General features: G+C 40.5%; 1 protein-coding gene across 1 annotated transcript; it reads right to left on the bottom strand.

The window, feature by feature from the left end:
- Positions 1 to 2216: 2216 nt before the first annotated feature.
- amh (anti-Mullerian hormone) lies at positions 2217 to 9770 on the bottom strand. Its single transcript, XM_061780564.1, has 8 exons — positions 9077 to 9770; positions 8858 to 8998; positions 8130 to 8414; positions 7193 to 7362; positions 6998 to 7103; positions 5565 to 5655; positions 5074 to 5483; positions 2217 to 4279 (listed from the first exon to the last, which is right to left on the bottom strand). Exons 1-8 carry the CDS (start codon positions 9162 to 9164, stop codon positions 3879 to 3881), a joined length of 1692 nt encoding a protein of 563 aa, XP_061636548.1. The 5' UTR covers positions 9165 to 9770; the 3' UTR covers positions 2217 to 3878.
- Positions 9771 to 14646: the final 4876 nt, after the last annotated feature.

Raw genomic sequence — 14646 nt, 5'->3', positions numbered from 1 at the left:
TCAACGAAACTACTGCAGCGGCCTATTTTGAGACACGTGAGATCAAAGCAGTGCCCAAATTAAATCAAGCGTTCTCATTTGCAGATCGAGCCACAAGATCACAAACAAGCATAAGCAAGTAGAACTGTTTGATATCACATGCTGGTTTTAACTCAATTCAATATGAATGGCGTCTTGTTCAGTGTCCTATGACAGGATTTCGTCCATCCAAGATCTGAAGGAGGTTTCCAATCCATGGAAGGGCTTCACCATGAACCGGTGCCTGGTGTTGGCGCTGGTCGTGCTGCTTGTGGGGGCGGGGGTCCATCAATTTCACAGTGAGTAACATCTTCTGAGTAACCTATTGTATATACAGTGGATATAAAAAGTCTACACACCCCTGGTCAAATGTCAGGTTCTTTAAAAATTAAAACAAGATAAATCATTTGAAAATGTTTTCCACATTTAATGTTAACCTACTGTATTAACTGTACAACTCGAATGGAAAAAGAAAACTGAAATCTGTGAGGTGAAGTAAAAATAAACAACTGCGGTAATGTGGTTGCACACGTGCACACACACTCTTACAACTGGGATATGGCTGTGTTCAGAATCAAGCAATCACATTCAAACTCATGTTAAATGGGAGTCAGCACAAACCTGCCACCATTTAAAGTGCCTCAGATTAACCCCAAAACAAGTTCAGATGATCGAGGAGGCCTCTACTGATATTTTTGTCAGCACGTTTTACAGCACAAGCCATGGTCTGCAGAGTCCATTTTTTAACGGCACAAAAACATTACATTATATCCACTCTATGTATTTTTTCCTGTTGTGTCCCGTAGATGCCGTGGACATGTTCGTAGAGGAGACAGGCATAAGGTCTTTCATTGGAAGTGTACAAGACGGTTCAATAGCCCAGGTATTTATTATCTGTTTATTAAATACTTGCAGCCTTTTGGAATTCAACTTGAGTTAACGTTTAGGCGTTGTAAGCCAAACTCTACACTTATTACAACTACTGCATCCCATTTTCTATAACGCTTGTACTCATTAGGTTGAGCTGCAGCCCATCCCAGGTGACTTTGGGCGAGAGGCGGGGTCCACCCTGGACAGGTGGCCAGCCAATCGCAGGGCACATATAGACAAACAAACATTCACAGTACATTCAGATTTAGGCTTCAATTAACCTAACGGATGTTTTTTTTTTTGTTTGTTTTGTTTTTTTGCATGTGTGCTGCCCCACTAGGAAAAAATAAATGTATAAATAATACATGTTATTAGTATAACATTCTATGTTCTTTGTAATGTTTTTTTTATTTTGTAAAAAATCTTATTAAATCTAACAATCAAATAAATCAAAAATAAATTGTGCTGAATTATTATTGTTATGCCGGCACGGTGACCAACTGGTTAGCACATCTGCCTCAAAGTTCTGGGGACCAGGGTTCAAATCCCAGCCCCGCCTGTGTGGAGTTTGCATGTTCTCCCCATGCCCGGGTGGGTTTTCTCCGGGCACTGCGGTTTCCTCCCACATCCCAAAAAACATGCATGGTAGGTTGATTGGAGAGTCTAAATTTCCCGTAGGTGTGAATGTGAGTGCGAATGGTTGTTTGTTTCTATGTGCCCTGCGATTGGGCTGGCAACCGGTTCGGGGTGTACCCTGCCTCCCGCCCAAGGATGGCTGGGATAGGCTCGAGCAGCCCGTGACCCTAGTGAGGATAAGCGGTAAAAGAAAATGGATGGATGGATGGATATTATTGTTATTTAGAATATTTTGATAAATAAAACAAAAATGTACAGTATGTCACTGTAGGACATTGAATGTATTTGAATTTACAACAAAATATAAAGAATGTATATCTGATATGAATATTTTATATAAATTAAGAACAATCATTCATCATACAAGATGTATTATTATATTGGTATTAATCTAATGATACTTCTTAAAAGCATACTTTGTGTTTGAGACACAAATATAACAAATTTAAAACACGCCTTGACCTGAGACAAATTTCAGATTTTTGTCAACCTTCAATATAGAGCCTATTTTTCGAAAAGGAAATGAAAATAAATTGATATTATATATTGCAGTACAATTGCACATTGATTACTATCGAAGCATATTTCGTCTTTTTGTTGTATGCTTTTATATACTGTGCTTGGATTTTCTGATTCGTGTGTCCTGAACTAGTTAACCACTTAATCTGTCGTAGGTCAGTAAAACAAGTGGATAGTTAGTTTCACGAGACAATGACTTTATTATTACATCAGGGAGTGAAAAGTCTTAGCAGGCACACCAGCCAGATTCAAATGCTCCCAAAGTGGCGCAATTAGGCCTTAAACGTTCTGGGAAAAAGCATGCCTGACAACAAAGAGTCAAACTTAACTTGGAGTTCAAACTTGACAAGTGTGTTTCGCCTACGCCCCCCCCCCCTCATTTTTTTGGTCACCAACATAGTGGTGTACTCGTGGTGCCAAAGGGAAACAGTATTATAATCATAAAACCAGAAATGGAACTTACAGTGTTTTTATGTCTTTCTGTTCCAGATCTCCTTGTGGGACAAGTTCCTGACATGGTGGGGATCTGAAGAACTTGGAGCCATAAGGAGACGGAAAAAGCCCATCGGCAGTAAAGGCGTCCTGAAACCTAAAACCACTAAACAATGATGGACTGATACATTAGGATTAACGAGTTTAAAAAGGCACACGTTCCATGTCAACGACAGAGCATACTATGCATTTAAGTGAGTTTAGTGAAGACTAATGGAGCATAATATCATTTGACCAGCTTAGGCCTTACAGTTTTTGTAAGCATATCATTCCTTTGCCCACGGCCTGCCACTTAACACTGAAGCAGCGTTGCAAAATTGCCGCCTGCAAGAACTTTTTCTGGACCCTACTGCAGTTCAGTGCCAATTTGAGAAGCTTCATGGCCGTCATAATGCTTCAATGCGTAGCACAATTTACTACTATATATCCATGGCAAATTTCTCAAAACAGGATCTGTTTTTGACAAACCACGCAGCAGAAGGCCTGCTACTCCAACCATCGGTGAAAACACAGAACACCTAGAGCTGGCGTTTTCCGCAAAGTCAGGGACGCTCTATCCGTAGGCCTGCGCTGGAACTCAGCGGACGCTTCTGAGTGTGCTAAAGCTTTACCCCACGCTGACTTCAGGTTGTTCAAATCGAGCTTTTGTTGATGCAGAGTTCACGTACAAACCTCCGGATAGACTTTCCCTGGCTTTGCCCAAACGCCTGCTCTAAGAGTTCAGTTTGTCAATTGGCGAGCCATGGGCAAGTATGCTCGAAAAACTGCAAAGCCGAAGCTGTCGTATGCTTTTTTGGCCTCATGCGTGTCCAAATGATACCTGAAACAAAATGGAAAAAAAGGAAGTGTGAAGTGACTTTTGGGACACCCTGAAAGATGTTTAACCACTGTAGCTGTCCAACAAAAAAACGCATCCCTGGATTTTTAGATTTTCGTCTGATAGGGACATTTTTGTTGTTGTTGTTATATTTGTCATATATAAATATATACTGTATACCAATGTATTTATACATACAGTATATTTTTACAAAGTTGTTGGACGGTTACGACATGTTCCTATATGCACCAGTGTCTTCAGGACTTTGTGAATAAAAGAACCCTTGAAGAGAACTGCATTTGTGGTCAACGAGTGAAGCAGACACTCACTGGTCACAACATCAGGTCTACCTGCACAATCTAATGACATCCAATACAAAAGTACTGCCTTAAACAGGTTAATGCTCCATTTCGAATGACATTGTCAGTATGTGTATTATACAATAAACATGTTGTTAATATTTGTTGTATTGGATCAAATGTGGAGTGGTTCTCCCTAATGATGTGGCCTGTGAGTAGCCTTGGCTTTAGCGACACCCACACTGCTTTGCTACAATATCCGGGTGCGTGTAGAGATGCGTGCCGTCTTGGTTCAAGTCCACCACCTCCAGGGGCTCGTAGGCTATCGGCACGCAGCACGGCGCCCGCTCGGCCACGTCGCCCCTCTCGATGTGCGAGTTGAGCAGCACGGCGTGGTTTTTGGTGTTGACCAGCGGGAAGGCACACCTGCCGTGGCAGTTGTTGATGTTGGCCGTGTTGGGACCCACCAGGAAACTCTCCAGGCACACAGTGAGGCTCTTCAAGCGGCACGCGGCTTCCCCAACCACGGGGCTGGGCTCCGCACGGGTGGCCCTCAGTTGCGGTAAGATCTCGCGACCCACCGTCTTCAAGGCCTTCAACAGGAGGAACGCGCAGTACTGGCTTTCTCCTGTGGGAGCAGGAAAAGACGTCAGCAATTACAGTGACATATTTGCGGTTTGTAGTTTAGGCAATGTGCAAAGTCCCGAATTTCCCCACTGGTCTGTGTCCCCCTAATGATGTACTTCAGTGCTCTATGCTCTATTCTCTTCACAACAGGTGATTAATCCATTACGAGATCAATATATTTCCTGGCTCAATTAAAATTGCCACTTAAAAAAAAATAAAAATCCTTTTCATCATGCTGTTCACATTTTGATATGATGAGACCAAGATGACACCTGTAAACTTTTATAATTCACATAATTAATGCCACCACACTTCAGTTGTAGAGTCGGGTTCACGGCCCTTGTCCTGCACGCTTCTCCTGTCCTTGTCCTGTTCTATCTTGTCCTGTCCTTCCCTCACAGTGTGTAGCACGACAGCCCCATGCAACACTCATATTTAATGTTTCATTGTTGTAGATAATGTAATAATTTACTTCTCTAATCCTGTTTACAATTAGTGCTTTGTCTTTTGTCTTCTAGAAATGTTATTCTGTTCAACTGATCACTACTCTCGTTAGATGTAATGAGTTAGTCCCCAACATTGCTAACAACTATCCTATGTTCCTCGTGTAATGGTGTGGCCATGATCATGGAACCATAGGAAACTATATTCATCATATTTTGAGTATTGCATATGTTCCCAATGCCCTAGCTTTCCACGAGAGTCCAGTTATCCTAAAGTGTATTCCGACTTATACAATATCCTGTGTTCCCACCATCCAATACGACCTTACGGAGTATATTTTGTACACGTTACCTGATGCCAAGTCCACCTTGGGAAAGGCGCAGAGATCCCATAGCCTCTGGAGCCTCTTGATGCTCCTCTGGCCGTCGTCTTTGTCTCGTAGAACCTCCCTGATTTGCACCAGGTTCAGCTCCAAACCATGACGGAGCTGGTCCAGCAGGCCGGGGGGCATGGCCAGCTCCCCCCGGTGGACGTGATACGTGGAACCCGTGAAGGAGAAGATGGTGGGGGCCGACGAGTTGATGAGCTCGGCCAGCACGGACTCGCTGGAGGACGGGCCCAGCGTGACGGCGGGGAGAACCTGTAGGGAGTCCAGCCTCAGCGGAGGAGAGTCCAAACGGTTCTGAGGCAGGATCTCTCTCAGGAAGCGCAGCAGCTCACACAAGAAGGAGAGCGTTTGGGATGAGCTGGGAACTTTGATACTTTTGAGGAATGAAATTTATACTTTAGAATTATAGAAACGGTGTTTTTCATTTTAAGAGCAAAAGAAGACATGGGACAACCTGGTGTCTTCTTTACGTAAGAAAAGAAGAACTGGTGTCACGCTGCTTCTTCTTGTATTTCCACCCATAAGGAGCTCTTTTATCCTTTTCTCTGTGACAAGTACAATTGGATGAGGATGTGCACAGACAAAACTACTTGATTTTCAAGTTTAATTAGTTCCGTGACATGACTCAAAACACGCGTACCGCAAATCTTCTTTGAAACAAAGGAAATGCCATGAATCCGACCCAGTCCCGCATTGTGCCCATTCTAGTGTGCACGTCTTGGCCACCAGGGGCAGTATAATACAGACATACAGACACGCACAAAGTAGAGTTCCTCAGCTGACTCAGCTGCAGTAATATTACTCGATTTTTTTTTTTTTTTTTTTTTTTTATAGAGGATGACGAATATATGCCTGTGAGTATGGTAATATTGTCTGTCTACATGTGTGGCTGCACCGTTTGTGTGCACAGCGACACTGAAGCTACTGGTTAACCCTTCTATGGTGTTTTCCATTGTTTGTTAGCATTTAGCTAGCAGACTTTTCTAAGGCAAAGTTTTGTGGTTGTTTTAAAAAACAATGTGTAATGGTCTTTGTTTTTATGTTTAGTTCGACAGTAAACTTCAACTGGGTGTGGCAATAAATAGCTTGAAGCCTCTTTTGAAGATTTTGTGAAGATCCTATCTGCCATACCGCTGCTTGTTGTGCAGTGAGCTGAGTTGAATTTGCTGGCACTATCGAGGGCTCATATCGAAAATGTTTGCTCACAAATTAAAGCAAAAACTCAGCTGAGCAATGGCTCGTATCTCAAAAAATTCGTTAGTCGGGACACTCGTCGTAAGTCAAGGTACCAATGCATATTTTTTCAGAAAAGTCAATTATTTTCACAACCAGTAAACCTTTTGCAAATAACATATTTTCTCTAAGATAGTTTTTGCTTTTATTTTTATTTTTTTTAAAAACTGCTTTCTTGAGGAAAAAAGTTAATTTTTAAAGAAAAAAAACGTTTCTGAAAACAAATTCATGAAAATGTTTTCTTTTGCTTAAAAGTGGCACTCTCTAGACAAGAAAGTATATTTACAAGAAAACTGTAATATTTTTCATAAATAGTCATTTTCCCCAAGAAAAAAAGTTGCATTTTACTTTTTTTTCAAGAAATGGTTAAAATTTTTGGAAGGCAAATTATGTATTTTTTTTCCAATAAAGATTCTGTATTTATTGGGGAAAAAAGGTACAAGATTTCAACAGAAACATTTTTTAGAATAATGTCTCATTCAAGAAATATGAATTTAAAGTAAAAAGTGAAGTAAAAAAAAAAAAAAAAGAGTTTCCAAATTTCAGTACTCATATGATTTTTTTTCCGTCTAAGAAATATAACTTTCTTTCTCAAATATGGACCTGATACTTTTTTTGTACTACCCAAATAATGACAAAAGAAAAACAACATACTCATATGAGGGGATTTTGTGTCAATAGAGAGCTTCCATCTTTGGTGTCCCGTTGACGCTTGTCCTGTCAGTAGAAAATATTGTGTTCCTTCTGACATGCACACAACCTGCAAAGAATTCAATAAATTACATAAAATGAAATAAACATTTGTGGACATGTAATATTAAACTGACACACAATTTTAATGGAGTGTACCTGTGTTTTGGGCTGCAGAGACCGACTGGTGAAGGTGATCTGGACCGGGTCGCCTCCACTGACGGGACTGTCCAAAGCCAAAAGCAGCACAGGATTGTGGTGGAGCAAAGGGGATTGTGGGATGCCAAAGTTGAGCATCAGTGCTTCACCAGCCTCCTCCACCAAAAACACTGACAAAAATAAATATTGACAGCGGTTCACTTATTTTTACACTTCTGTGACAGTGAAGAATGTTAAAATGTTACTTAAGACATTAATTGTGCAGTTGAACGACTCAGAACTAGAGTGGGTTAACACCACTTTTTTTTTTTTCAATTTTCAGTCCTTTATTCCACTCAACACCTTTCCTGATTCATCAGTGCAACACTGGGCCATTTAACCAGGCTTCGCTTTACGTAAAAACATCCCAGAAAGTGAGGTTCAAAGACTGATGGAAGAGTTAGAAAGGTAGGGCTTTAGCTTGGGTGGAAGTTCATCTGCATGTTAGAATAAATGAGTTATTTAGCATCTTTCATGAAATTTGATGGATGTTTGGCCTGAGACCACTATTGCACAAATCGTTATACTAGCCCAGTTTCTTTTCTTTCAAGCAACCTAAATGATACTGACCAGCATCCAACCTATGTAACTGAAAATGATGATAGTACCTCTGCTGCGGATAAAGGAGCAAGCAATATGATTCAAGTCCAAAATATTTATATTTTGTAAAACGCTAAAATGACAATTTCTGTAATAACGAGTATCCAGAAGAAGTAATCACTGCCATATAAATCACCAAAATATAATAAATCCTCCAGCTTTTACTTTACAACTTTAAATCACTCCCTAGCAAAATAACAAAAGTGGAGTTACCCCACTTTTGTTCTCAGTGGCTCAGTCAGAAAAGGTTTTATGATGGCCTGAGCTTGTTTCTATTTCCCACAAGTGACATCATTACCTTCAGAGGGATGCAGGACCTCAATTACACCTCCTTGCTTTACGTCCTTTGCCAGGTCCAACAACACTGCGAGATTTCCAGACACCGCACACATTCCGAATAAGGTGGAACCGCCTGGCGTCAGTTGGCCGTCGTCCTCCGCAGCCTCTCGCATGGCGGCCAGCATGTCTTCCAGGAAGCACGCCGCGTTTCTCTGTGGCACAAGGGCAACCACCGTCGAGTGCGTCTGCAGGGGAGTCGGGCTGCGCTCTCCTGCCTCCTCGGCAGCCACCGGCCTCTTAGTCGCTACAAATGCAACCGTCTTATGAGTATGAGGAACTTGATGACAATAGATCAGGGATGATGTCAGAAAAAGCATACTAGAACACCAGAACTTTATTTGGGGATAATCAAAGGCACTTTAAACGGTGGCAGGTGTGTATTACTGCTGAGTCCGATTTAAGAGGAGTTTGAATGTGTTAGTTCCAAACACATCTACATCCTTCTGTTGTAAGAGAGTGGAGACAATTGTGCAACCACATTTTTACTTCCCCTCTCAAAAATATTTCCGTTCTTTTTCCAATTGAATTGTACCATTATAGGTCACAATAATGGTGGAGAAAGTTTTTAAATTGTCTCAGTTATTTTTTTAATATAAAAAAAACTGACATTCTAACAGGGTGTGTCAACTTCTTAGATCCACTGTGAATGGAACAGGTGTACCCAATGAAGTGTCCTGTGAGTCTAACCTGTCATCGTGGCTTCCGGCTGCCATCCAGGAGAGTCGGGCAGGCCCGCACAGCAGCAGCAGCCGGTCCAGCAGAGCATCAACAGAACACGGCGGAAGATGCACAGCGACATGCTTTTGCGTAACGAATGCACTCTGCGGTCTGCATGAGCATAACACTGTTATCAAGGAGTAAGGCGTCAAGAGGGTGGGAATTCTTTCTCACACCTCCTGGATTTACCAAAATAGAAACATCCTGTGTCCTTGATGAATTTGGATTCCAGTGAGGAGAGAAGGGAGGCGTGGGGGGGAGAAAAAAAAATTGTCATTTGGGATAACAGACTGAATGAGAAGCACGTTTGATGCCTTGGACACACATCAAGTAGACAAAGCCAGCTATTTTCTCAAAGTGTAGGCTGTTTCTTGAATTCAATACTACTGCAAAAAAATCTATTCAGATTAATTATATTTTTGGAGATAGGGCAATTTTTTTTGACATTTGTGAAATATTGTATCTTCATGTTTGAATTTGATTATAATTTAACACTATTGAACAAACTATTTAATACAAAATCATTTTTTTTTCTTTTTACCATTAACCAATTATTTAAAGAAACGGATATATATATATATAAAAACAAATTTCAATTAACCAATTTTCAGATTATAGTCAGAGGCCACAAATTATTTCAAAATCTTTTCCATCATTGATGTGACCGATAACCCTTACAATAATTTAAAAAAAATTCTAGTGGGGTAGTGAAAATAACTGAGATAACGCGGTTGCACAAGTGTGCACAACCTTTTATACCCGGGGTGTGGCCGTTAGGAATTAACTAATCAAATTCCAGCTCATGTTAAATGGGAGTCCGCACACATCCGCTACCATTTAAAGTGACTCTGATTAACCCCAAATAAAGTAAAATAAAGAAATACATACAAAATACACACCGTAGTCACTGATGGTGGTGCACTTGCCTGACTTTTCCCACTCAGTGACGGTGTGAATGGTTGCCCGTGTCTATATGTGCCCTGTGACTGACTGTCGACCAGTTCAGGGTGTAGTCCGCCATTCACCCGAAGTCAGCTGAGATAGGCTCCGGCACCCCGCGACCCTAACCAGGACAAGCGGTGTTGGAAAATGGATGGATGAATATATATATACAAAATATATATATATATAAAATGTTCCTCTCAGAAGCCTGAAGATTTTGTGCTAACACTGACTGCTACCTGGAACTGTTCATAATTCCGTCCACGTTGACTGAGGCCCCAGTTCCCGCTCAAGAAAAACAGCTCCCAAAGCCTGATGCTGTCACTCCCATGCTTCACTGTAGGTCTGCTGTTCTACCGGCGTTGAGCAGTGTTTTATCTGGGCCAAACAATTTTTTTTAAAGTTCAGCGTTGGTTTCATTGGACCATAACACATCATCACACGTGTTTTGGAAATTTGTTGGGACAATTTCTTAAGCCTCATTTTTTTTTTTTTCTCACAAAGACATGGTATTTGAACAATGGTGTGTAGACTTTACAGTATACCCACAGTATGCAGTGGCTAACTTATTACACTTGTTTGACAAGTATTAAAATGTTACTTGAAATATTCACGCTATTAATATTCACAATTGGAATAAACTATGCACTTCTAAACTTATCTATTACTAACAATATAATGTAGATGATTGTGATATGCGCTTGATGTGTTTTTCAGGTGCTTAAAAGTAGTGTTTGGTGTCTAAAAGAGTCAACAATGAAGAATTAGATTGATTTCTAGGAAATGTTGATGCTCTCACAGCTGCAGTGTTGTTATGCAGACAGTCAAGGTCGCCTATTCCAACACATCCAGCCTAAGCTCATTTTTGGACATCAATCTTCACCAAAAAGGTTCTCTTTACCGGGCTCCACTCCATGATATACTGTACTCCGACCTTTGGTACCATTAAAACACATCATATGCAATTATGAGCACAGGTGGAAGACCTCCCTGCGCTGAGGTCCGACTTCCGAGCAGGCTCGTTGGGAGGTCTGCTCTTGACACATTGGCCTCGCTTCTTCCACATAGCTCAATAAAATTTGAAGAATGCTCCAGATGACAGTGAGCTGACCTTATGATGCAGACAAAGACACCATTCAAGTGGGGGATTCATATTTGAGAATGTCTTTGAACTTGACAAGACCAAACAAGTCCCGTTAAGTTCTTGTAAATGATCATGACTGACTGCAGATGCTCGTTTCTCTGCGTTGGAACGACCGATATTCAGAACGGGAACGTTTGAAAGAACAAGTTGAAAGTCGGGCCTAGCCAAGTGCTGATTTGTCCATCTGAGGAGTCCTTTTTTGTCACCCCATTAAAACAAGGTATCGCCAGGTTTAACAAAGCCAATTCTAATAATTTTTTAAATCCATGTTGATGAACTTTATTACCTCTCATTCATTAAAGATAACTGCGAGTGGCTGATTACAGGCTCGGTCTTAATTATTCGGTCAAATTCTTTACACATTATTTGAAGAAACTCGAGCAATGTTTGAGTCTGTGTCATTTCGGGTCAAAGGCCGCCGCCCACTAGAGGAAATAGGGGGCAAGTGTCCTTTACTATCAAAATGGCGGGACAGCCTTTCTTACCTTAGACATCAGCTACCTTGGCCCAAGTATCCTGTAATAATAGAATTCTTGGACTGGCGACAAGAAACGTGATGGCAAAATTCATAAATCATATGAAACATTTTATTACTATTCATAAAATGCAGGGGGGTGGGGGAGCAACACGAATAATCAATTTCTCATGATTACATCTTAGGATAAAAAGCACCAACATCACACTGTATAACACACGATTCCACGACAAGCTGGGCTTGACTTATTGCACCTCCTCAAAGCTGCCCCCCATGAAACAGTCGTCGCCCTGTCGTACTTTGAGAAGATTAAACTGACTCGCGGAGCTTCTCGAGGCTGGATGGATGTGCAAGTGAGAACCCATGAGTGCCCAAATGGTATTTTGATTTCATACTCTCCGGAAGATTGTCCTTTTAAGATAGAGTCGGATCTAGTCTATGCCACAGAATGAGTGCAGAAACGCGTTAAAAAAAGTTCCTGAGTTAAGACCTTTGGCAGGACTGAGCGTTTACAGCCTTTTGACAGCAAGGCGTTCTGGTAGGTGTTCTACAAGATGGAAATTTCATACAAATGCGGGTCCATTTCCAACCCCCAAAAGGTACAAGCCACACCAAACTTTCAACATCCCACAAAGTACTGATTTTTGTAGTCTTTTTTTGAGTTAAAAAAAAAAAAAAACATTTTATAAATGTTAATAACCAACCATCTTTACACTTTTAGGGCATACTCACACGGTCATTCGAACCGTGCTTGAGCCCACTTGTCATTTTAAGTCTGGTATGCTCAGGTATGACTGCGCTGAAGCGTACTCAAGTTCACTACACTTCCACGCAACAGTTGGTCATTCACACTCACACACACACACTTCATAAAATTACTGTAATGCAATCATTCCTTGACAGTAATTTGGGATAACCCCTCCATTGCAAAATAGAAATAAACATAACTGGAAATAATCTAAAGTCCAAAGAAAGAGGGGGGAAATAGAAGGGGGGAAAAACAAAGTACAGTACATGAACGGGCATGGAATGTACGTCATAATTATCACTCCTCGTACAAGTTATTCCTGATATAAATTTCTGACTTGAAATTTCACACACAGGGTTTGCAATTAGTTTTTTTTCCTATTATTGCTGCGAAAATAAAATTTTAGTTGGCCTAATTTGTTTACCAGAGGGAATGTGAAGCAGTATGAAAAAAATCCAATGTTAATTTCAGCTACATTTTGTACAAGTGAAAAGTTGAGAAGGCAAAGGGAGTGAAGTCCGAAACGTAGGATGCATAGGATTTAAATGCAATGTTTAAATTATTTTTTAAAGTAATTTTTAAATCTCTTAATTTAAAATCAATACTGTTAAGCTTGGCTTGTTAAGCAATGTTACAAGTAGGAGACAAAATGGCAAAATATTGGGTTTATACATCTAAATATACATTTACATATTTTTTGTTAAAAAAATCTTTTACGGTTGTGGACTTTTATATTTGTCACCCGGAATCAAGTGGTTTATTGCCAGCAATAGATTTGTCACGTACATTTTTCAACAGGGAGGATGGAAGTACCTAGCTTTTCTATTCAATTCTGGCTTTTAAACACCTTCAATGATGCTAGATGGCATCATTGCATCACCTTTGATTCGAGATTATCTTTTGAGTAGAAAAACATTAGGTGGTGGTGAATCTCGGCTTGTCACATAAATTACGAGGGAGTGAAATGCCAACATGTCGTAAGGCAGACAGGTTTAGGATTCTTAGAGCATGTTTCTGTAAAGTATGTAAAGTAAAGTATGAATTGCAATAGTTAGTAGAAAGTGTGTGTTGCGATTCTGAGAAAAGATGACACAGTTCGAGTGACTGGAGATTGTTTAAAAAAAACAAAAAAAAAGCCACTGACGTTCAACTCGAGCCATGCGGTGAGTCGCCTAAGAAGTCGCCTTCTTACTATACATTTTTTATTTTGCCATGAGAAGTACTCTCTTTTTTGTTGTTTTATACAACCCCCATTCCAATGAAGTTGGGACACATTACAGTCGCACATTTCAAATTGTTTTTGGAAATTGTTGACGTCGTGTCGTCCGGGCCAAAGAGGAAAAGAACCATCCGGACTGTTATGGATGCAAAGTTCAAAAGCCAGCATCTGTGATGGTATGGGGCTGTGTTAGTACCAATGGCATGGGTAACTTACACATCTGTGAAGGCACCATTAATGCTGAAAGGTACATACAGGTTTTGGAGAAACACATGCTGCCATCCAAGCAACATCTTTTTCATGGACGCCCCTGCTTATTTCAGCAAGACAACGCCAAACCACATTCTGCACGTGTTACAACAGCGTAGCTTCGTAGTAAACGAGTGCGGATACTAGACTGGCTTGGCTGCAGTCAAGACCTGTCTCCCATTGAAAATGTGTGGCATATTATGAAGCGTAAAATACGACAAAGGAGACCCCGGACTGTTGAACACCTGAAGCTGTAAATCAAGCAAGGATGGGAAAGAATTCCACCTACAAAGTTTCAACAATTAGTGCCCTCAGTTCCCAAACTTTTATTGAATGTTGTTAAAAGAAAAGGTGATGTAACACAGTGGTAAACATGACCTTGTCCCAGCTTTTTTGGAACGTGTTGCAGCCATAAAATTCTAAGTTAATGATTATTTGCTAAAAACAACCAGGTTTATCAGTTTGCACATTAAATAGCTTGTCTTTGTAGTCTATTCAATTAAATATAGGTTGAACATGATTTGCAAATCATTGTATTCTGTTTTTATTTGTTTAACACAACGTCCCAACTTCATTGAAATTGGGGTTGCCTACTGAAGTGTCACTACATAAATTATTTTCGCATGAAACTCACTGTTTTGCTTGACTTCACAAAAAACTCATTTTCACCGCTTTTTCGTTAAAAAACGGTGTTTTTGGTGAAACCAACATGTGTTCTACTGCTTATTACTCAAGAACAGAAAAAGCTAGAAACAACCTTTCTGGTGAAAGAGAGTCCGCTGTTTCTTTCGGTGCAGAAACAAATTGTCTGGTAAAGAACTCAGTATTCTGTGGGTCTTGAAAGATCAGTCAAAATGATCTGAAACAGCTGGTAATATGGAGAAAAGGGCTGGCAGTGAGTTAATGACACAATTTTGAAAACCTTTGAATGCTTAACAGGACAAATGGTACGGCTACAAGCACCATAGCAACAATAACAGCA

Source organism: Phyllopteryx taeniolatus, chromosome 7, assembly GCF_024500385.1.
Source record: "Phyllopteryx taeniolatus isolate TA_2022b chromosome 7, UOR_Ptae_1.2, whole genome shotgun sequence".
In the NCBI taxonomy this organism is placed as follows: Eukaryota; Metazoa; Chordata; class Actinopteri; order Syngnathiformes; family Syngnathidae; genus Phyllopteryx; species Phyllopteryx taeniolatus.
Note: the sequence above shows the minus strand (reverse complement) of the source record. Positions and strands in the feature narration are given on the sequence as shown.

Bases quoted from the DNA above. Each gene is read 5' to 3' on its own strand.
- amh (XM_061780564.1), bottom strand. From the start codon at position 9,164: ATGACAATTTTTTTTTCTCCCCCCCACGCCTCCCTTCTCTCCTCACTG. The intron at 8,999-9,076 runs GTAAATCCAGGA...ATGCTCATGCAG, and splicing joins CACAGGATGTTTCTATTTTG to ACCGCAGAGTGCATTCGTTA. The intron at 5,484-5,564 runs GTTGTCCCATGT...ATTCCTCAAAAG, and splicing joins TTACGTAAAGAAGACACCAG to TATCAAAGTTCCCAGCTCAT.